The 25,000-nt window shown below is 37.4% G+C and overlaps 2 protein-coding genes across 3 annotated transcripts in view; both read right to left on the bottom strand.

Moving 5' to 3' along the window:
• LOC127429809 (tripartite motif-containing protein 59-like) overlaps positions 1-25,000 on the bottom strand; it is a 226,887-nt gene that overhangs the window by 61,197 nt on the left and 140,690 nt on the right. The gene's annotated exons all lie outside the window — the stretch shown is intronic.
• Positions 1-25,000, bottom strand: part of LOC127429805 (uncharacterized) — a 48,056-nt gene that overhangs the window by 6,803 nt on the left and 16,253 nt on the right. For both annotated transcript variants that reach the window (XM_051679036.1, XM_051679037.1), the window contains 11 exons: positions 23,775-23,806; positions 19,076-19,108; positions 18,291-18,365; positions 17,974-18,009; positions 17,826-17,869; positions 16,262-16,314; positions 15,486-15,703; positions 11,024-11,274; positions 3,386-3,529; positions 3,169-3,304; positions 2-46 (listed from right to left, as the gene is read on the bottom strand). In XM_051679036.1, the coding sequence (XP_051534996.1) occupies positions 2-46; positions 3,169-3,304; positions 3,386-3,529; positions 11,024-11,274; positions 15,486-15,703; positions 16,262-16,314; positions 17,826-17,869; positions 17,974-18,009; positions 18,291-18,365; positions 19,076-19,108; positions 23,775-23,806 (1,067 nt within the window). The remainder of the gene's footprint in view (position 1; positions 47-3,168; positions 3,305-3,385; positions 3,530-11,023; positions 11,275-15,485; positions 15,704-16,261; positions 16,315-17,825; positions 17,870-17,973; positions 18,010-18,290; positions 18,366-19,075; positions 19,109-23,774; positions 23,807-25,000) is intronic.

Genomic DNA, 25,000 nt, shown 5'->3' on the forward strand with positions numbered 1-25,000 from the left:
CCTTGAGTTTGTTTCGGGGGGGGATCCACATTATGCACACAGTCTCCTATAAAAGACAAATATTGCACATAAACACGGGTCATTCTCAGCACACCGTGCTGTGAAATTCTTCTGTTTTCACTGTCTAGTGCGGTACACATAATCAGAGGAAATGCAGAACTGGTCAATCCCTGCACTTCCTGTTCAAAATAATGTTTCCTTTCTGACATCCACGGTTATTCACTGCTACTCAAAAAAACAAGTAATTCACTACAGATTACTAACTACTAAAATTGCAATAACACAACTGATTACTTCATAGAAAAAGAGATCACATTACTAATTACTTTACTTTTAAGTTACTTTCTACATCCCCTACTAAACCTTTTTCTTTTTCTGCTCATCAAATTCTCGTGTCGTCACACACACACACACACTTTTCCCTTACAATGCAACACACCCATCAGCTGTCACACAAACAGATGTACGTATGAATGTTATTCATGTTTAAATGTTTTCCACGTCAATAATTTTATTTAAGAAATAACTCTAGTGATGTAGTTGTAACTTAACTGAAAGTCAGTAACTGTAATCTGATTACAAGATTTAACTTCTTTTTGGTTAAAAACGTAATTAGATTACAGTAACTAATAATGTGTTTAGTAACTAATATAACACTGCTGATATCATATTTAAGGGAGTAATGGTTCAAACAAACACAAGTTTCTCTTAAAGTCTTAAACAGCAGGGGGGAGCGGGGCTCAAACTAACACGAGACTAGTTTTAACATACATGGTTTAAATGTTTCCACACACGCTTTACACTTGTTGCCATATCAACACTGTGTAGAGGAAAAATGATAGCAAAACTCAAAAAACTTTGGAAGATATCACCATTTTACAGTAGCAAAAGTAAAATTTCACACCAATTCATTTTTCATCTCTGTTTTTACTGTTTATTTAAAATGAGGCAAACTTGGTATCATTTTAATCTCCAATCTATGAGCTAGCATCTTACATAGTCTTTTAATTCTCAGATAGCCAGCAGAAGTGACCAGCCAGGTTTAAATCCCAGTTGTGCCGACGGTTGTGCGGTACGTTGTAACACTACGTTACAACGTGCCCCAATTCCAAAAAACTATATGCAGCTCCATGCAGTCAGATATGTAATTTACATAATTCCTCTTAATGCGTGTGTGTTTGTGCTTTATCAATCCATGCATTATTTCGGCCAATAAATGGCTTTTATTGACAAAATATTTTTTCTTCTACTTCTAGTTGTTAGAGGCAGATTTTAAGCCATCATATGCTCATGTTACATGTGCCCCACACTTGTTACAATGTGTCCCGCCTATGGGGCACGTTGTCACATTTCACTTTCCTTCTTTCCAGGTAAATGGCAAAAAGTATACGCTGTATGAAACAAGACCACATATTTGTACCAGACATGTGTAAAATTAATGTGAAAAAAGAAAAATACTTTGAACCCCAAGTGCATTTACACAAACTTAAGATAACCAAAATGTGTAGGTTTTTGCCCCGCTCTCCCCTATTTCATTGTGTTTACACTTATTTTGACTCTACAGTTCAGCTCTGTTATTAGTAATTACAGCAATCAATGTTTTAAAGATTTCTTTTTTTTTTGGCACAAAGCACAATGTGGTGAGCAGGGACTAGAAACAGTTCAAGGAACGAAAACCAAAAACAACTTTTTTTTCTCTTTTTTTAAAGACATATATGTATATATATATAGAATTACTACATATACTGCACATTTAATCCAATTGTTATTCATATGCTTATCCTATTTCCATGTGCAGGACACACCTTCTAACAAGCTTTTCCTTATTAATCACCAACTCTTATTATATAACACATCATAAACTGTTCAATTCTTTAGTTCTAACTGTTCTAACCATTTCAAAAGGTATCAAGTAAGCACCTTGAGTATGTTTTTTTTTTTTTTTTAAATCCCCTTTTCTCCCAGTTTGGAATGCCCAATTCCTACTACTTAGTAGGTCCTCGTGGTGGTGCGGTTACTCACCTCAATCCGGGTGGTGGAGGACAAGTCTCAGTTGCCTCCGCTTCTGAGACCGTCAATCTGCGCATCTTATCACGTGACTCGTTGTGCATGACACCGCGGAGACTCACAGCATGTGGAGGCTCATGCTACTCTCCACAATCCACACACAACTTACCACACGCCCCATTGAGAACCACTAATCACGACCACGAGGAGGTTACCCCATGTGACTCTACCCTCCCTAGCAACCGGGCCAATTTGGTTGCTTAGGAGACTTGGCTGGAGTCACTCAGCACACCCTGGATTCGAACTCGCGACTCCAGGGGTGGTAGTCAGCGTCAATACTCGCTGAGATACACAGGCCCACCCTTGAGTATGTTTTTGATTACTCCGTCTGTTGTGTCTCTCTGCTGTGATAAGTCTTAATGCTGAAGCAGTTAGTTTAACTGTAATGTTGTAGCAGTCTGATCGAATAAGGAGTGAGAGACAATGACAATGACTTCAAAGAAACCGCTCACTGATTGACAGCACTGACTCAATGCACGTCAAACTCAACTGGCTCGTGACACATAAAAATGGTCTTTTGTCGCCACCTGCTGGCTCAAATCTTTAATGTCACAGGGAAAAATTAAAAGACACAAATCTAGCTGCTCTTTTGTGCGCTGCTCTCACACGTCAGAACAGCATGAACACAAGTGGAGTGATACAGACAGTGAAGCGTCTGAGTGCAAGTGCTGTTCGGAGACATCAGCACTCACAGAATGTCTCGTCCAATCAGATTCGAGGACTGGAACTAACTGTTGTATAATCATTTTTAACACAATCAGACAATAAGGAAATAGTAAGTATATGAATTATAAACACACTGTAACAGGGTTGAAAACATGTAGTGCATTAGGTTTAGTAATGCTAAATAACTGCTAGTACTTTGTATTGGAGGTAATAAGAATGGGCCATTAATATATCCATGTGCTGATCACTGAATATATCAGAGCCGTGTTCCTCAATGTCTGTGGCGGTTATGATCCTGTTACTCTATGCCTGAGGTAGGAAAATGTCATTTCTTGAATGATCAGCAGTATTCTTTTCAAATGAAAATCAATGAGTAAATAAATAAATATGTTTTCTGAAATTTTGAGGCAAACGTCACCTCTCATGATGTCATACCCTCTCTGATGGTGGTGGTCCATACAGTATGACCAGATTCAGCATCCATTAGAGAAAGTTTAAACGGAGGACTTTCCTCAAAAAACACCTCGAAGTATCCCTTCAGCTCCACAATTGCAGGGCTGAACAGCATGTCCTGCACACAAACAGAAGATGTTCTCAAACACTGCACTACTGAGCACACTTCACATCACCGATCACGTCTGCAGTCGCTCACCTCCGGAGTGATGTGGCCGACCGGGTCGCTGGTGAGCCGGTACTTCCTGTTCTCTTCTAGTATGCATGTAGGTGGCTTGTATACTTGTACATACTTCTTGTTGCTCCTGCATTTGTTCGCCCTCTGAATATCCTTTCTGATGTTCTGCACATGGTTACAATAGAAATGATAAAACATTATTTATGTAGAACCTCCATTATTTCCCGCGGTGCAGGACATGTTCATGCTCCATCATAGAATAAAAGCTGAACCCAAAATGAAAATGTTGTCATCATTTCCTCTCATGTTAGTCTCAGTCACCACTCCCTGTTTTATCCATACAAGTGAATGTTGACTGTTATTCTGCCTCACATCTCATTCTGTGTCCCATAGAAGAATGAAAGTCATATGGGTTTGGAACAAGTACATGTAGTACATGTACACAATGACAGAATTTTAATTTTTGGGTAAAGATACTTGTTAATATATATTAGATAAAAGCCAAGTAAAATGATTTCCATCTTTGAAAAATGTCAAAATTAAGTGAACACGGGGAGAATTTGAAATGATTTCACTTCTTTGGTTTGAGCAGATTCTTTTGCCTTGTCCCCAACTAAAATGAAAATATTCCAGGTGTTTCTTCAATTGTTTCATTCTCTACTCAAAATGTCTCAAACAAAAACATTTCTTAGGAATATCGTTTTAACTGATAATCAGTTTTATATATTTGTTTATTCCTGTGTCCTCAATATCACTTTCCATCCTGTCAGTCTTTTGTAATAGCCCTAAACTGGCGAAAGCAGTTCCTTAATGACATCATTTTCCAGGAAGTGACATCATCTTGGTGAGAAAACAACAGCACAAACATTACAAAGTATTAGCAAGCAATTTTATGAGATCTGTGCAGTGTGAATCTCATCAAGAAAATTACTGACGAAAATGTTAGTTGACGAAGGGCATTTTGAATTTCTCAACGATGACAGTAATCAAACGGTTTTGATTAAAACATCCTGTCGACGTAAATGTGATGAGAAAAGAATAATACTGCAAGATATTGCGAGTGCACAAACACAAAGAACAAAAGATGTATAAAGAATTGCTGTAAATCATCCAGTCACAGTATGTTGTGTATTTCTCTGCTGAACTCCTGAACAATGAACTTTACTAACGTCACTCAAACACATTAATCAGATAAACGTCTTATTATGACACAATGAACAGCTGAACTTGAACTAGTCAGAATGTGTAACTTGTGTTGTGAATACTCTGTTTCCTTAAATACATGTTACACGCAACACAATATCCTAAACTGTCTAAACAAAAGAGTCACTTCTAACAGTAGCTCATACTTCAGGAGATTCAGCTTTTCACAACAGTTTTCATTTTGCACATTATTAACTTTTTTTTTTTTTTTTATCAACTTAAATGTTATTTGTGTCTGCAAAAATTCCATGCTATTTAAAAAAATAAATGAATGAATATGACATTATAAATTAATGACTAAATTAAAAGAACACTTTTGTTGAGACAAAAATTATGGCCAAAAAAAAAAAAAACTACGTTTGTGATGTTTTGTACGGTAAGTTGGTTTGTCTCACTCTAAAACATTCCATTCCATCTAATAAAATGACAGAAGTCAGTATGATATAAACATTTCAAAAAGATGGTTACAAATATCAAAATTAACTTCAAGTTGACGTGTGTGCTAACTGTGAATCCCTCAGTGAGCAATGGCTAACTTAAGCGCTTTATTTCCATCCTGTTCATTTTCTTGCCATTAAAGTAGTATTTTATATTATATAACGTAATATTTACTGTATACAAACTTTTGCACAGGACTGTTACGTGTATAGACTTCATTTAAGTGCAACACATGCATCTTTATTTTGGAGTTCAAAAGGTACAGCCTTACAGCAATGAACCGTGTGCTAGTATTACTGGTAGGTTAATAAAGGTCAAAGAGCTGATTGAAAGTGAAAGTGACTCCGTCTGTGACAGTGTGAATTACACCGCACTGAAACTCTTCTGTGGTTGTTTCGGGCACAGGATGTCATTTCACGTGCTGAACACTTCATCCGCTGCTGGAACCAACACCACACTCACTGTTGTGCTCTCTCATACCACGGACGAATGCTTATTCATGACATTTAGCAATAAAGATCAAGAACAATTGCTTTGTCATTCTCCAGTTTTAAACTGTGAGCAACTAACTAGAAAATGTGCCTTTGAGTCATATGCTGTTATTTCTCATGCACAAACCTCTTCTGCCAAAATGCAAGGCACATCATGTCACCTGGGTATCACCACAAAATATTTGTATTCACTTTCTGGTGTCTCTATACTGAGGTGCAAGAAATATTAAAACCCAGTTGAAGCCAATGACGATGTATTTTATGGCATTATATAAAGACCGCAGCGTTCACCTCATGACGTTCCACAATATATTCAAATTTACAGTAGCTTCAGTTAAATGCTTGTGTGGCACATTTGTGACTTTAATTTAAATACTGTATATAAAAACTGCAAATGTATCGTTTAAAAACATATCAAGCAATTTACTGAAACAGTGATGTACGTGATTGTTCAACCACTCAAAGATCCACATGCAGATATTTGCAATCTGACGTAACACATTTATTTCTAATATTTTGTCTATTTCGTTGCACAGATTAGAGCTTAATTAATTATTTTGGGTAATTATTTAGCTTAAATCCTGTTACCCCTTCTGGTGCATGAACTATTACATTTATTTTTTGACTTCATACAGTTTATGGATTTAGATTCTTAACAATTACTATTACTAGAATAAAAAAAATAAATAATAATAATTAAAAAAAAAATAATAATAATAAAATATATCACAAAAATCAGGGTTTTGAATTGCATTTAGACATGTCCCAAATTTTGGTAACAGGGTTGCAAAAAATGCAAACCTCATATAAAATAAAAATAAAACTCACTTCTTGATAAAGAAGAAAAACCTGACTTCAACGAGTTTAGATCCTTACTTTGTACCTATTTGTGGAAAGTTCAAGATACTGTCAAATGTGACAATATAATTCTTAGAGGGATTTTAAAGGTTCTCTTATACAGTTGCAACAAGTGTTTAATAGATGATGAGACACACTAATAATGACATCAACACAAAGCCACACAAACACACACACAATCAGACAGCACACACAAGAGTAATAATTCACCCACAGATCTGACAGATAAACTAAAACTGATCCAATGTCATGATGATGTCATCGATCATACTGTTGTTAAAGACACAGTACACAGTGTACTGCTGATCAAATCCTAAAACTATTCCAACATCACCAAACAGTTACATTCATGAATGTCATCTGACATATCAAACTGGATGCAATGTTGTATTTCAAATGTTCATTTAAAGAAGTAGAATTTAAATGGAATAAAATGTAAGTCTAGTTTTAAATAAATGTTATCATTTTCTTTTCTTTTTTTCCAGTAGGAATTAATCGTAAGCATGTGGGCTTCACATGGGTTATTTATTAATATTATTAAATGTTTCTAATCAATGCTTAAAATATTATATATATATATATATATATATATATATATATATATATATATATATATATATATATATGCACAGTATATTTATATATATATATAACAGCTCTCAATTGATTAAAATCAAGTTATATGATTAATGAATCGCAATTAATCACATATCAATATTTAATGAAAAAGGCCCCCAAATAAAGATAATTTAATATATAACAATTTAAACACACACACACACACACACACACACACATATATATATATATATATATGCATATACAGTTGAAGTCAGAAGTTTACATACACTTAGGCTGAAGTCATTAAAACTCATTTTTTAACCACTCCACAGATTTAATATTAGCAAACTATAGTTTTGGCAAGTTGTTGTGCCGTACTTTTTCCAACAATTGTTTACAGACAGATTGTTTCACTTTTAATTGACTACATCACAATTCCAGTGTGTCAGAAGTTTACATACACTAAGTTAACTGTGCTTTAAGCAGCTTGGAAAATTCCAGAAAATGATGTCAAGCCTTTAGACAATTAGCCAATTAGCTTCTGATAGGATGTGTACTGAATTGGAGGTGTACCTGTGGATGTATTTTAAGGTCTACCTTCAAACTCAGTGCCGCTTTGCTTGACATCATGGGAAAATCAAATGAAATCTGCCAAGACCTCAGAAAAAAAATTGTGGACCTCCACAAGTCTGGTTCATCCTTGGGAGCAATTTCCAAATGCCTGAAGGTACCACGTTCATCTGTACAAACAATAGTACGAAAGTATAAACCCCGTGGGACCATGCAGCCATCATACCACTCAGGAAGGAGACACATTCTGTCTCCTAGAGATGAACATAGTTTGGTGCGAAAAGTGCAAATCAATCCCAGAACAACAGCAAAGGACCTTGTGAAGATGCTGGAGGAAACAGGTAAACAAGTATCTATATCCACAGTAAAACGAGTCCTATATGGACATAACCTGAAAGGCTGCTCAGCAAGGAAAAAGCCAATGCTCCAAAACCGCCATAAAAAACACAGACTACAGTTTGCAAGTGCACATGGGGACAAAGATCTTACTTTTGGAGAAATGTCCTCTGGTCTGATGAAACAAAAACTGAACTGTTTGGCCATAATGACCATCGTTATGTTTGGAGGAAAAAGGGTGAAGAACACCATCACAACCGTGAAGCATGGGGGTGGCAGCATCATGTTGTGGGGGTGCTTTGCTGCAGGAGGGACTAGTGCACTTCACAAAACAGACGGCATCATGAGGAAGGAAAATTATGTGGATATATTGAAGCAACATCTAAAGACACCAGCCAGGAAGTTAAAGCTCAGTCGTAAATGGGTCTTCCAAATGGACAATGACCCCAAGCATACCTCCAAAGTTGTGGCAAAATGGCTTAAGGACAACAAAGTCAAGGTATCGGAGTGGCCATCACAAAGCCCTGACCTCAAACTGAAAGAACATTTTTGGGCAGAACTGAAAAAGTGTGTGTGAGCAAGGAGGTCTACAAACCTGACTCAGTTACACCAGTTCTGTCTGGAGGAATGGGACAAAATTCCAGCAACTTATTGTGAGAAGCTTGTGGAAGGATACCCAAAACATTTGACCCAAGTTAAACAATTTAAAGGCAATGCTACCAAATACTAACAAAGTGTATGTAAACTTCTGACCCACTGGGAATGTGATGAAAGAAATAAAAGCTGAAATAAATCATTCTCTCTACTATTATTCTGACATTTCACATTCTTAAAATAAAGTAATGATCCTAACTGACCTAAGACAGGGAATGTTTTCTACGATTAAATGTCAGGAATTGTGAAAAACTGAGTTTAAATGTATTTGGCTAAGGTGTATGTAAACTTCTGACTTCTGTATATATATATATATATATATATATATATATATATATATATATATATATATATATATATAGTAACACTTTATTTTAGTGATCAGAAATTAGGCAGTAACTAATGACTAATAATTGGACTTGTAAGGGACTAGTTACAGACTTGTTTGGAATTATAAGGTATTTATAAGGCCTCTGTTCACTGATTTCTTCCTCTTGCCTAATAGCCTCTTTACATTAGTTTTTTCCTAACAATTAAACTTACAGTATAAGGTGAAAACAAAAGATACTTATAGACCTTATTCACACTAGCGTCTTCTTTGATTTTTAATGTGAATGACAACGAGGCTGTGAGGGACAGACTTACCATCTCTTCAATGGGCTGTACTGCAGTTTAAAGTGTTTTAAGATCATTCCGCAGACAAAACATTGATAAAATATCTGTCCAAGAATATTCAGTATACAAAGAACTCCAGACAACATGAGATATGGAAAATCAGATGTGATCTTGGAGCTTTATACCGTTCGTGCCATTGAAGAGATGGTAAGTCTATCCCTCACAGCCTTGTTGTCATTCCCATTAAAAATCAAAGATGGCACTAGCGTGAATAAGGTCTATGGCTAGTAAGGTGCAAAATACATCCTTTACAGGTTCTCGTTACACTATGTGAATGTGCAACTTATAAGTACAAAATAAATATAGAAGGCAGAGACTATTGATGCTTAATGTAAATAGCAACAAAAAGCATCCTCTTTGCACTACGGGCAAATAGTGTTAGATGATATTTGCACCCCTAATTAAATCCTACTGTCACTGCAGCATGTTAATTGTGTTTATTTAGAGTCCCACAAATACCCAACACCAACCCACACCCCTAAACCTAACCTTACCTGCTTTGTTCAAATACTTTATGCTTTCTACATGTATTTTCTAATTATAAGCTGCACATTCACACACAGTCCTGAGAACCTATAAAAGATGCATTTTGCATCATACTAGCTATTGATGTTTAGTTTTTAGCTAAGAAATTCATTATGACAAAAGCAAATATAAAGTGGTTATAAAGCAAGAATAAGAAATCAGCCAATAAAGGCTTAATAAATCATTTATAATGCCAAACAAGTCCATAACTAGTCACATAAAAGTGTAATTATTAGTCATGAATTACAGTCTAATTTCTGTTCCCTAAAAAAAAAGTGTTACCAAATATATATATACCGATCAGCCACAACATTAAAACCACCTGCCTAATATTGTGTAGGTCTCCCTTGTGCCGCCAAAACAGCACCAATCCGCATCTCAGAACAGCATTCAGAGATGATATTCTTCTCACCACAATTGTACAGAGCGGTTATCTGAGTTACCGTAGATTTTGTCAGTTCAAACCAGTCTGGTCATTCTCTGTTGACCTCTCTCATCAAAAAGGCGTTTCCATCCACAGAACTGCCTCTCACTGGATGCTCATGATGATTTGTTTTTGGCACCATTCTGAGTAAATTCTAGAGACTGTTGTGTGTGAAAATCCCAGAAATACTCAAACCAGCCCATCTGGCACCAACAATCATCCATGCGATTATCTAATCAGCCAAGTGTGGCAGCAGTGCATAAAATCATGCAGATATGGGTCAGGAGCTTCAGTTAATGTTCACATCAACCATCAGAATGTGGGAAAAAAATATTTGAGTGATTTGGAGCGTGGCATGATTGTTGGTGCCAACTGGGCTGGTTTGAATCTACAGTAACTAACTGTAGATAACTGCTCGGTACAATTGTGGTGAGAAGAATATCATCTCTGAATGCTGTTCTGAGATGCGGGTTGGTGCTGTTTTGGCAGCATGAGGGAGACCTACACAATCTTAGGCAGGTGGTTTTAATGTTGTGGCTGATCGGTGTATATATATATATATATTAATTTCACAGAATTACAGTACATAAGTCAAAAATGTATTAATAATACAAATTTATGATGGAATTATTCGTGTTTTGTTACTAAACTTGTGTTGGCCTAATGAAATTTCTCTGTTTAGTCACCTGTGGAATTTCATTGAATTGCAACAAGTAATTTCCCCTTCCTGTCATTCCAATTCAACATCCTGTGGGGCGTGGCCAATTCACTTCAAATTCACACGATGAATGTAAGGGAAGCCAGATCTTAATAACTGTGATCACCTGATTCAGTCATGCTTGGTCATAAAGCTCAGTCAGATATGGTATATTTATACTGAATTTAATGGTGAAGTGTTATGCATGATTTGAAGAGTTTGCTCACCTTGACCTCAGAGCAGTTGTTTCCCGCCAGGTAAACTTTAAAGGAGAAAGTGTTCTCGTGGCTAACCTCTTTGAACACCTGAACGACCCCGTGATGCTCTGCTGCTTTAGACGTCTGGACGATGGGACCCACGGGAGAAAGAGATGACACGTTCCATTTGACATGACTGCCCGAGTGATCGGCCGATGGTTCGATCAGACCGCGACTGTTCTTCACATGTAGCACGCTGAATGTCACCTCATTGGCTTTATCTTCTCCGAGCAAACGTCAGGAACACAGCATGACAGAGAGAGACAGAGAAGAGGCACAAACAAAGAGAAAGAAAGAAAAAAAATGTCCTAAACCTTTCTTGACAAAATAGCAATCTTACCTGGCCAATAAAACACTATTCTCATCCTAATAACTTTCAATAAGATAGTTCACCCAAAAAAGAAAACTCTTATTAAATCACCTTCATGTCGTTTTTTTAAACCTATATGCTGTTAGATTTTTCCATGGGACACAAAAAGGGAATTTTTCAAGACGCAGCTTGAAGCTGTTCATGCAGCTCTTTTCAATTAAATGAAACTTCCTAGTTACCACAACTGTCAAGCTACAAAATCATAACAGCAGACACTTCTGCACTGTATTAACTGTATTTCCTTGACATAAGATTTAATTCTACTATAAAAACAAACTGTAAATTTCAGAATTCAAAACTTAATCCCCAATGCAATAAAAGCATTTATTGAAACCAAGCTGCCAAAACACCTCGTTCTCTACATCTGCAACTTCCCTACATCACTAGGGGGCTTATTAATTCATGGCCGCCTCTATAGATGAAATTACTCTGAAGTCACATCACAGGAAACCGCGCTTCCGGGTTCTTTCCAGCAGCAGATTTCAATGGTGGAAACAGGCAGTGCTGCAATTTTAATAATCTTTACAGAATGTATAATATCTTTTAATGTTAATAAAAGTTGAGGCCTGGGTAGCTCAGTGAGTAAAGACACTGACTACCACCCCTGGAGTCGCGAGTTCGAATCCAGGGCATGCTGAGCGACTCCAGCCAGGTCTCCTAAGCAACCAAATTGGCCCGGTTGCTAGGGAGGGTAGAGTCACATGTGGTAACCTCCACGTGGTTGCTATAATGTGGTTTTCACTCTCGGTGGGGCGCGTGGTGAGTTGTGTATGGACACCGCAAAGAATAGCGTGAAGCCTCCACACACGCTATGTCTCCGCGGTAACGTGCTCAACAAGCCACGTGATAAGACTGACGGTCTCAGATGCAGAGGCAACTGAGATTCATCCTCCACTACCCGGATTGAGGTAAGTCACTATGCCACCATGAGGACTTAGAGCACATTGTACCAGCGTGGTCTGAGTCTGCTCCATGCCAGGTCACAGCCAAGCCTTCCACGACTTCTTGCTCCAAGCCTCTCACGGCCCCTGTCTCCAAGTTGAATGATCCGCCACCGATATCAGTGCGTAGGGCCACAAAACCCCTTCCTCACAAATTGTCAGCACCCACGCCTGCCACGGCCAACGAGCCAACGCCCACACCTGCCACAGGCAACGAGCCAACACCCACGCCTGCCACAGCCAACGAGCCAATGCCCACGCCTGTTGTTTCCAAGTCTCTGCCAGTGTTCACCACCACGGAGGTCGTTTCCAAGTCTCTGCTCATGTCCACGACCACAGAGCTCGTTCCCGAGTCTCTGCCCACGCTCACGACCAGAGAGGTCGTTTCCGAGTCTCTGCCCAGGCCCACATCCACAGAAGTCGTTCCTAAGGCTATGCCCATGCCTACGACTGCAGAAGTCGTTCTTGAGCCTCTGCTCATGTCCACGACCACAGAGGTCGTTTCCGAGTCTCTGCCCATGCTAACGGCCACAGAGGTCGTTTCCGAGTCTCTGCCCATGCTAACGGCCACAGAGGTCGTCCCCGAGTCTCTGCCCATGCTCACGACCACAGAGGTCGTTCCCAAGACTATGTCCATGCCTACAACCACAGAGGTCATTCACGAGTCTCTGCCAGTGTTCACGACCACAGAGGTCATTCCCGAGCCTGCCACGGCTCCGCCCCTCGAGCCTCCCATGGCTCTGCCTGCCACAGCTCCGCCCCTCGAGCCTCCCACGGCTCCACCTGCCATGGATCCGCCCCTTGAGCCTCCCATAATTAGCAGAATTATATTATTTTTATTCACTTGTTCTTTCACAAACAGTAGTCCATGTTCCGCAGTAGTGGAGACAGGATCTGTTCCTCCCGTTACAGCTGGTCATATAAGTTCATCGTTAGATTATATTTGACCTCATATCTCACAGCAACAGCACTTTGGAAATTAAAAACAGCCATTTGCAATCGGAGTTTGCACGATTTCTTCGATAAAAAAGATAATATCAATCAACAGCTGCTGCGGGTCAATTGTGTCTAATAGAGCAGACACAATAACAATGACTGTGACCCTTGAATTATCATCATTTATGTAAAATCCTGAGTTTTTACTGATGCAATGATCAAGTGGAAATTTGAAGAAGCCCTAATCTCCAATAAACTGTGGGTGTTTCAACCCCACTAACAGCACTTTTTGGGCGTTTCAGCACAATTTGAGGGAAGCACCTATAGACAGCAGTTCTTTTCTGGGTTACCAAAAGAACCTGGAAGGGGTGGAGCGTTTGTTTGTAAACAGTAACTCCATCTATAGCAACAACATCAATGCCTAATTACATCATCAAACTCTTGGTCCCGCCCACTGCTGCACTGTTCCAAACAGAGAGAGAGCAGGAAAACCGGCCTAGTGTGGCCTACTAACTATTCCTGAACACCTCTAGACAGAAGTCTTTGACCATTGTCATGTATCTAATGCCGCTTTTAAAAGACACAATGTCAAGTTACATCTCTGAAAAGGAGACTACATTCTGTTTCATTCAGCTGCAGTGCCTCTTACTGTTTTGAGCACAAATGCGTCCTGGATGACTTTTTGCACCCATTTGCGCTATTTTTAATTGTTAAACATGGACTAGATGGACGTCTTTGACCGTTTTGATGCGTTACTGGCAATGTGCGCATCAGTGCAGGATGATCCTTGTGTAAATGTCACCATGTTTTGGACTATGTATGTGCGTCGTGTGAATGTGTCTTCAGCATTTTTCAGCGTGGATTGTATGTTTTTTCGGCTCATATCAGCGTGGACTGCTTGTGAACCAGTCATAATATGATTCAAGCTTTGCAAAGGAACTGTTATTGAAGGATGGGGCAGTTAAAAACACTACTGGACCCGATCATAAAACAGTAAGTAAACAGTTTAATTCATGAATATTTCATATGTTATGACTGTTTGATAGTTATGGTGCTGATATGCTTGAGTGAACAGTTTAACATATTCGGATGCAATATGTTAGATGTGCATTATGTGTAAACCCTGAAATTTAGTTTTATAATGTTGTGGAGAGCTTGTTTATTCTCTTCCGATTGAGTTTCAAATTTGGCTGTATTTGAAGGGCTACACGATGTTAGCCAATCAGAACAGTGGGTGTTCACACTGAAGTTTAAAGGAGATGCTGAGGCCAAAACTGAGCGTTTGAGACAGAGGACCAGAAACAGGGTGGAAAATGATCACATACTGTATTACTAAATGATCACTGTTTCAGTGCTAAAAAACTTTACTAACATTATCAGTGGACCTCAGGGAACATAATAAAACTAGATAAAAAAAGGCTGTGACAAACTTTAGGTTGGCTTGAAAAAGCCTGGTCTGAAAGTTAAATAAATAAAGACAGACAGACAGACAGACAGACAGGGATACTAGGGTGATCCCATTTGGTTGCTAGGCAGTTACCAGGGTAATACTAACAAGGCTCCTTGCTAGCCTGAGTCAAATGAGCTCTTCTGAAAGCTCTAGTCAGAAATGTAGTCTCAGAAAAATAATAATATTAAGTGTAAATAGTAGATCAGTAGGTTGGCTCTTTCAAGGCCACCTAATTATATATATAAAAAGAGCATTTCATGACCCCTTTAATATAAAAGTATGACTTATATTCCAAGTCTTCTGAAGTCATACAATAGCTTTGTGTGAAGAACTGTAAACGAAGTCATTATTCACCGAAAATCTTGCAATGCCATTTTTGAATCTGACATAGATGCCAATGAGAGATTTGAGAACTTCTGTGAAAAGGAAGATTTTCGGTGACCAAATTCATCAAAAAACTGAGTCTGTTCCTCACACAAAGCTGTTGTTTGACTTCAGAAGACTTGGAATATAATGCATAAGTCATACAGACTACTTTTAAAATACTTTTATGGTGCTTTTTGTCCTTTTTAGAGCTTGACAGTCATGGTCACTATGAACGAGTTGTGTGAAGATCCTTCAAAAAGTCTCCACAGAAAAAAATAACAGAAAACAGGTCTGGAACAACACCAGGGTGAGTGAATAATGACTAAATTAACATTCCTTTTTTGTCTAATCCGTGGGAAGTCTATGTACCTGCCAGACACAGCGAGTGTGGGAACTGGACGGATCTGAGAATAGACGGGTCGCAATCCACGTCAAAAATGGGCCCAGCAAATTTCCACGAGTCACTCAAGTAGGTGTTGTACTTGCTCCAGGAGAGAATGCGGTACATGATCTTCACCCGCTGAGAGACTTCAAACACCAGTCCGGTGTGTGAACACTCATACACACCCTCACCATCCAACTGCAGCCTACAACACAACAACACAGTAAACAAACACTGTTTCAGTAGTGTTCAGATGCAAACTTAAAGGGATAGTTCACTCAAAAATGAACATGATGTCATGAACGGAGACAGAGGCAAAAATCTCCACAAAAGAAAGTAAGTAATTCATGTTTGGAACAACATTAGGGTTTAATCTAAGACTGTGTTCATGCAACGTCAGATTCAAGATACAAATAAAAACATATGGGAGTCTTACCATTTCAGCAAAAATTTTCAGTCAGAATACATTCAGTCAACAGCTTTCTTTACTTGTTTAATATGATCAAAGATTTAATTATCCCTGAACGTTGTTCTATGAAGCTTGGCTTTCTCTTAATATTAATAATGGGAGTTTAGTACCACACAATGCACGTTTGACATTTCTAACAATGACTGTTGTATTTGGTTGGATATCCAGGTTTAGACTGCGATGGTCATTTAGAAACAGCGAGTCATTTAGTGAGAGGACAGAAGGGTTGTGTGAGTCACATATGACTGATAGTGGTACTATAGTAACAGTACAGTAGAGTGGAGAAAAACTTACTGCAGGCGTTCTCGGGACATTTTCCTGGGGGTGACCAGCTCATATTTGGTATTCTGTGAGGGAGAATAACACATTCATGTCTGCCTTCATTTCATCATCATTACAGAGTGGGTCATTCAATGTCACACATGCTTTTGGCAACAGGGTTGTTAGTTTTACAGTTTAGCTAGCCATTACCAGCCATGTACTCCATTCAACAATACGACACTGTTTATTAGCAAGAGTTTAATGCTGATATTAATATCCACTCTTCCATAATCTATTGTTTAGATATATTGTTTGTACCCTACAGACAGACTTAAAGAAGTGAAAGAGTTTATAAAAAGTTCTCTTCATTGTGACACAAAACTCTTGGATTCATGGAAGTATTTTAACAATATCAGAACATTATTTTAATTGTGGGGAGTCATGTTGACGGGCACAGGCTAGACACATAACCTGGGGACAAAACCTTGCCTTTTTAATAAAACTATACTATACTATACTATGCTGTACTGTACTATGGTATACTGTACTATACTATAATGTATTGTACTAAACTATACTAACCTATACTGTACTCTACTATACTATTCTGTACTGTACTACTGTATACTGTACTATGCTATACTATACTGTACTACACTATGCTGTACTATACTATATTGTACTAAACTATACTATACTCTACTATACTATGCTGTACTGTACTATGGTATACTGTACTATACTGTACCATACCATACTGTACTATAGTATACTATGCTATACTGTACTGTACTATACTGTACTAAACTATAATATACTATACTATGCTGTACTGTACTGTACTATGGTATACTGTACTATACTATGCTATACTTTACCATACTATACTGTACTATACTATCCTGTACTATATTATGCTATACTATACTGTCCTATACAATGCTATACTGTACTAAACTATGCTATACTATGCTGTACTGTACTATACTACACTGTCCATACTATGCTATACTATACTGTATTATGCTATTTTGTACTGTACTATACTATGCTATACTATACTGTCTTGTACTATACTATATTAAACTATGCTATACTATGCTGTGCTGTAAAATACTATACTATACATTACTGTACTAAACTGCACTTTACAATGGTATATTACACTATTCCATAATGTACTATACTTTGCTGTACTACACTGTGCTATACATGAACGTACTGTACTGCACTATACAGTAACTAAATTAAACTTTACAGTACTGTACTATACTATGCTAAACTATACTGTGTTATGCAATGCTATACTGTCCAGTGCTAAACTATGCTGTATTGTACTATAGTGCACTATGCTATACTGCACTACACTATACTATACAAATCTGTAATGTACTATACGTACTATATGCTATACTGTATTGTACTATGCTGTATTTTACTAAACTACATCCTTGCGGGAAAGGAAACAATTTGTTTTTTTTTTTTTAAGTATTGTAACTTTTCCACATTCACATAACAAATATGTTTATGAGGGACACAAGGGGCTATTTGTTAGAATGACCCAAATATACGTTTATGGTATACGGTATAGACTGACCTTTAGCACTGAACACTTCTCACAGCACAACTTGAGCTGCTCATCTGAGGAGAAAATCAAGATTTACAGTGAGTGTGTAGAAAATCTGCTACTCAAATACACAAGACATAGACATCTGCACACACATCACACACAGGAGAAACATTACCGTTGTGATGCTCTGCACTGGATCGTGTTCCTGAGTCTGAAAACATAAAACATTCCCTCATGATGATTGAACAGTTAAATAACAAGACATTCACTCTGAGTCTGCAATACAACAATAACACTCCAAATGTATTCATTTATATTTATTTTGAAAATAAACTTTGGAAAAATATTGCGATTCAATCTCTTGCTGTCTATTACTGTAATAGTGGGGAAAAGATGTTAATGTTCATCACTACTGCTATTTCAGTAAATTCTAAGGACTAAAGTTAAAAAGTTTGAACAATAGAGATTAATGTATAGTGAGCACATCCTAACCTGAATCTCTCTTGTCTTCCTCTTCATTGGCCTCCTCTTCCTCTGAGCTCTCCTCTGTTGATGTGCCTGTATTATCTGAAATATACATATGCACACATTAATACAGGAGCACACGTCTGTTTCTTTGAGGAACAATCTAAACTACGATGAAATTCTTCACTTCTGCCCTGTTGTCTGCATGTAGTTTCTTCTACTTCATCTTCTAAAATGCAATAGAGTGAGCTGCACTTCCTGCTAAACAAAGACATTCTCACATGTATCATAAATGTGCTGGATTTAAACATCAGAAGTGTGAGACAAATTGGACATTCTGCTAAACGTCTCCTTTTCTGTTCTAAAGTGGAGCAAGAAAATGATAAAGATTTTTATTTCTGTATAAAATATTTAAGGACTGTACAAGATGTTGTGAGACAAACTGCCATAACACATCAATCCCTGCTGGAGGGGTGAAGATGCTTTAATTATTGATGTGTGTTGTGAAAACCGCTACACAAATATAATTGACTTGATTTCATTTGCTGTATTCTGAGTGTGTTGTCAAGAGCTGAACTGCACTGGACAAAAAGACAAACCTTGATCTTAAATGGACAGTATAACCACATTCAGTCATTTATTTGTTTGAAATATGTCATGTCTGTAGGGATTATAATACATCTTTAGTTGGAATATTTACTGTACATTGAATTATTTTAACTCATTGGTTGATGGACATCAAAAACGTCTCTGTAGGAATGAATAACTTTGCTGAATATTTTATATGCCAAACATGAGATCAGAGCACATACCTGAGCTGCTGTGAGAACTTTCAGTCGATTGGTCTGTTTAAACACAGAAACACAGAGATTAACACAGCTGAATGAAACTAATGATCTTACTTTAAATGTAACAGAACATGTTTCAAAACAGAACATCCAAAAAGAACAAATTCTATATATATACTGTGTATGTATGTGTGTGTGTGTATATACAGGTGCATCTCAATAAATTAGAATGTCGTGGAAAAGTTCATTTATTTCAGTAATTCAACTCAAATTGTGAAACTCGTGTATTAAATAAATTCAATGCACACAGACTGAAGTAGTTTAAGTCTTTGGTTCTTTTAATTGTGATGATTTTGGCTCACATTTAACAAAAACCCACCAATTCACTATCTCAAAAAATTAGAATATGGTGACATGCCAATCAGCTAATCAACTCAAAACACCTGCAAAGGTTTCCTGAGCCTTCAAAATGGTCTCTCAGTTTAGTTCACTAGGCTACACAATCATGGGGAAGACTGCTGATCTGACAGTTGTCCAGAAGACAATCATTGACACCCTTCACAAGGAGGGTAAGCCACAAACATTCATTGCCAAAGAAGCTGGCTGTTCACAGAGTGCTGTATCCAAGCATGTTAACAGAAAGTTGAGTGGAAGGAAAAAGTGTGGAAGAAAAAGATGCACAACCAACCGAGAGAACCGCAGCCTTATGATTGTCAAGCAAAATCGATTCAAGAATTTGGGTGAACTTCACAAGGAATGGACTGAGGCTGGGGTCAAGGCATCAAGAGCCACCACACACAGACGTGTCAAGGAATTTGGCTACAGTTGTCGTATTCCTCTTGTTAAGCCACTCCTGAACCACAGACAACGTCAGAGGCGTCTTACCTGGGCTAAGGAGAAGAAGAACTGGACTGTTGCCCAGTGGTCCAAAGTCCTCTTTTCAGATGAGAGCAAGTTTTGTATTTCATTTGGAAACCAAGGTCCTAGAGTCTGGAGGAAGGGTGGAGAAGCTCATAGCCCAAGTCGCTTGAAGTCCAGTGTTAAGTTTCCACAGTCTGTGATAATTTGGGGTGCAATGTCATCTGCTGGTGTTGGTCCATTGTGTTTTTTGAAAACCAAAGTCACTGCACCCGTTTTCCAAGAAATTTTGGAGCACTTCCATCTGCTGACCAGCTTTTTAAAGATGCTGATTTCATTTTCCAGCAGGATTTGGCACCTGCCCACACTGCCAAAAGCACCAAAAGTTGGTTAAATGACCATGGTGTTGGTGTGCTTGACTGGCCAGCAAACTCACCAGACCTGAATCCCATAGAGAATCTATGGGGTATTGTCAAGAGGAAAATGAGAAACAAGAGACCAAAAAATGCAGATGAGCTGAAGGCCACTGTCAAAGAAACCTGGGCTTCCATACCACCTCGGCAGTGCCACAAACTGATCACCTCCATGCCACGCCGAATTGAGGCAGTAATTAAAGCAAAAGGAGCCCTTACCAAGTATTGAGTACATATACAGTAAATGAACATACTTTCCAGAAGGCCAACAATTCACTAAAAATGTTTTTTTTATTGGTCTTATGATGTATTCTAATTTTTTGAGATAGTGAATTGGTGGGTTTTTGTTAAATGTGAGCCAAAATCATCACAATTAAAAGAACCAAAGACTTAAACTACTTCAGTCTGTGTGCATTGAATTTATTTAATACACGAGTTTCACAATTTGAGTTGAATTACTGAAATAAATGAACTTTTCCACGACATTCTAATTTATTGAGATGCACCTGTATATATATATATATATATATATATATATATATATATATACACACAGTTGAAGTCAGAAGTTTACATACACTTAGGTTGAAGTCATTAAAACTCATTTATTAACCACTCCACAGATTTCATATTAGCAAACTATAGTTTTGGCAAGTCGTTTAGGACATCTATACAATACAATTATTTACAGACAGATTGTTTCACTTTTAATTGACTATATCACAATTCCAGTGGGTCAGACATTTACATACACTAAGTTAACTGTGCTTTAAGCAGCTTGGAAAATTCCAGAAAATGATGTCAAGCCTTTAGACAATTAGCCAGTTAGCTTCTGATAGGATGTGTACTGAATTGGAGGTGTACCTGTGGATGTATTTTAAGGTCTACCTTCAAACTCAGTGCCGCTTTGCTTGACATCATGGGAAAATCATAAGAAATCAGCCAAGACCTCAGAAAAAAAACTGTGGACCTCCACAAGTCTGGTTCATCCTTGGGAGCAATTTCCAAATGCCTGAAGGTACCACGTTCATCTGTACAAACAATAGTACACAAGTATAAACCCCGTGGGACCATGCAGCCATCATACCACTCAGGAAGGAGACACATTTTGTCTCGGAGATAAACATAGTTTGGTGCGAAAAGTGCAAATCAATCCCAGAACAACAGCAAAGGACTTTATGAAGATGCTGGAGGAAATAGGTAAACAAGTATCTATATCCACAGTAAAACGAGTCCTATATCGACATAACCTAAAAGGCTGCTCAGCAAGGAAAAAGCCAATGCTCCAAAACCGCCATAAAAAAGCACAGACTACAGTTTGCAAGTGCACATGGGGACACGGATCTTACTTTTGGAGAAATGTCCTCTGGTCTGATGAAACAAAATCTGAACTGTTTGGCCATAATGATCATCGTTATGTTTGGAGGAAAAAGGGTGAGGCTTGCATGGGCCAAAATTCCAGCAGCTTATTGTGAGAAGCTTGTGGAAGGATACCCAAAACATTTGACCCAAGTTAAATAATTTAAAGGCAATGCTACCAAATACTAACAAAGTGTATGTAAACTTCTGACCCACTGGGAATGTGATGAAAGAAATAAAAGCTGAAATAAATCATTCTCTCTACTATTATTTTGACATTTCACATTCTTAAAATGACAGGGAATGTTTTCTCTGATTAAATGTCAGGAATTGTGAAATATTTAGTTTAAATGTATTTGGCTAAGGTGTATGTAAACTTCTGACTTCAACTGTATATACACTACTGGTCAAAAGTTTAGGATCACTAAACTTTTTTTTCTTCACATTTTAGTCATCAAAACTATGGAATAACATAAATGGAGCTATGGGAATTATGTTGAGACTAAACAAAATCCAAAATAAATCAAAACTGTGTTATATTTTAGCATCTTCAAAGTAGTCACCCTTTGTCTAGAACTTGCAGACATGTACTCTTGACATTTTCTCAACCAACTTCTTGAGGTATCACCCTGGGATGCTTTTTAAACAGTATTGAAGGAGTTCCCATCTATGCTGGGCACTTATTGGCTGCTTTTCTTTATTATTTGATTTATAATGAAATAAATTAATATGGTGGCACAATTATATTTTTGTCTACAAAACTAAGTTCAAACATTTAAGCATACGCCTTCAGATCAAAAGATTTTTAAGATCATAAGAAACATTTCAGTCAAGTGTTTCAAAAGTTGACTGATAGTGTGTATATAAAAGAAAATTACAATTAAAAACAGAAGTTCAACATTTACATCCGGTGCACATTTCTCTTAAATGTGCTTTAGCTGAAGTGAAATGGGTGGGCATATGATATGTTATTGCAGTGTGAGGCGTGGGGTTTTCATGTGGACTGTGGACATACCCTGTTGTGTGAGAGCACAACATCACCTTACATTCATTCACAAACTACCAAACACTCACACTGTCACACAACACTACATCCTCTGAGTGAGAATATTACAGTAAACTGCACTCATTCATTCAACAGCTCTGTGTTTCTGAAAGCCCCCATCTATCATCAACAGATGAACAATCAGACCTGTCTGTTTCTTACAGCTTTTTAAAAAGGAATTCTTCACTGCTTTACAGAGTATTTTAACAAACATTGACTCAACAGTGCTCTCTTTGGGTGAACCCTGGTCACATTTCACTCCAACATCAAAAAATGTTTTTTATAATAAAAACATTTGAGTTAGACAATGGTTTTTTATTTGATCTGAATTATCTCGAAGGCTGTAAAGATGTTAATAAATAATTCACAATTTAAATGACACATCTTTTTTCACATTTTATTTGCATTACATTCATTTTCTTTATGCATAAATAAAAAAAATGTCTCTCTTTTGATTTTGTGATTACATGTTCTTGATGGGTTTCCTGAGATTCACCCTATTAGTAATTTGTATTTGGAGAAATTTCCATAGATTTACAAAAGTAGAACACCAACAATCTCTGGTTTAAATGTTTATAAAAAGAGTCTGATAAGTACTTTGGCATCATTGTTTTATTAAACTAAACTGGTTTTCTATAGTTAATATTTATACAGAGAGTAAATCATGTCTATAAAGTCTCATCTGAGGATTGTGAGTGCATACATAAATAACATTAAATAAATCTCTCACTGCCAGATCCAATCATTGCCTCTAATGTTAGAGACTGAGTTTATGACGCTCTCTACCGGAGAATGTGATCAGCTCTGTCAGAACACTGTTTACACTGCATACAATTCTTCAGGACTGACTGTTATCAGTTATTTTCAAGCAATTAAATCATTATCTGTACAGTCGCTTTACATTATTAATGGTGTAACTGTCAGTGACTGTCAACTACAAACATGAGCACGGATGGTGTGATGATGATGCAGCCATGTTTCTGGCTGGATTCCATGTAGAGTTTTTTGAATCAGAGTTGAATTGTGTTTGTGAACATGATTGACTCACCCTTCACATCTGATGGGGTGATATCTCCATTCCTGAAAATACACACAAACAATGTGTCAGTGTCAAACACACTTAATAAACCCATTCGTACATACATCGAACTGTTTAGCTTTTTAAATGAGAAAAATACAGCAGACGTAATTGCCAGTAAAATATCATTCTAATTTATGTGTTTATTTTCAGCTACTACTTCACTTGTACTTTTTTTTTTTCTTCTAGTGAATATTACAGTTTTATTTAAGTTTGGTCACTTATTTTTTGTGCTAACATAATTATTATTCGTCTCTAATAGGTTGGGATGGGTCGAGGGGATAGAAAGATGAGGGTTATATATTTTTTGCACTGGTTTCAAAACAGAGAAAGTGGTGTGACTCCCTGTAATTACTACAACCCCTCTACATGAAAATGAAAATGGAATGACAATAAAATTGGCCGTAAAGAATCCAGTGCAGTCTGATAGCCATCTATGAAAGACTCCAGAACATTCTGCATGATGACGACACCACAGTTTGTCTACATGCATTATTCTTGTTTTTACTTTTAAAACACATGCCGGTGAGATATAATGACACTTAAAACAACAGACAACTGGTAATATTTCTGTCAACAGATAATCTCATTTTTAAGTCGTTTTAGACAGAAGCATCTGCTAAATAATTAAATGGAAATGTAATACTCATATTAATAGTGCACAATCTTATTGCAATTGGAACATGCAGCAAAATAAATGAGGTCATTTGATTACTTTTATTGTATTGAGGCACATACTGTACATTACAAAGTGCAACAGCAAAAAAAGAAGCGTCTATTGAAAAACAACTCATCAAACCTTCCGTTTCAACAGTTTCCAGGACATCTCAAACACGCTGTCACCCAGAAACAATCAGAGGAAATGGAGCACATGCCAGAATAACTCAGTCTACCTAATGTGATGTACGAGAACGTTCAAAAGCAATGCTGTAGAGTTGAGATGTGTTCTTCATTCAAACATTTATCAAGATCACAACAAACATTAAAGTACTCAAAGCCCATCATGCAAAATCTATTAATTTCATCAATACTTAATGCAGCGATCTCCAACCTCACCCATGATGCTGAATAACTTTATAAAACTACACGGCTTCTTTGCTGCATCCTCAATAGTGCTTGTTTAATTTAAACGTGAAACTGCATTCACAACCCATTTAATGTGACATATTTCTGAATGAAACAGAATACTCAATGAG

Source organism: Myxocyprinus asiaticus, chromosome 39, assembly GCF_019703515.2.
Source record: "Myxocyprinus asiaticus isolate MX2 ecotype Aquarium Trade chromosome 39, UBuf_Myxa_2, whole genome shotgun sequence".
NCBI classification, from domain to species: Eukaryota; Metazoa; Chordata; class Actinopteri; order Cypriniformes; family Catostomidae; genus Myxocyprinus; species Myxocyprinus asiaticus.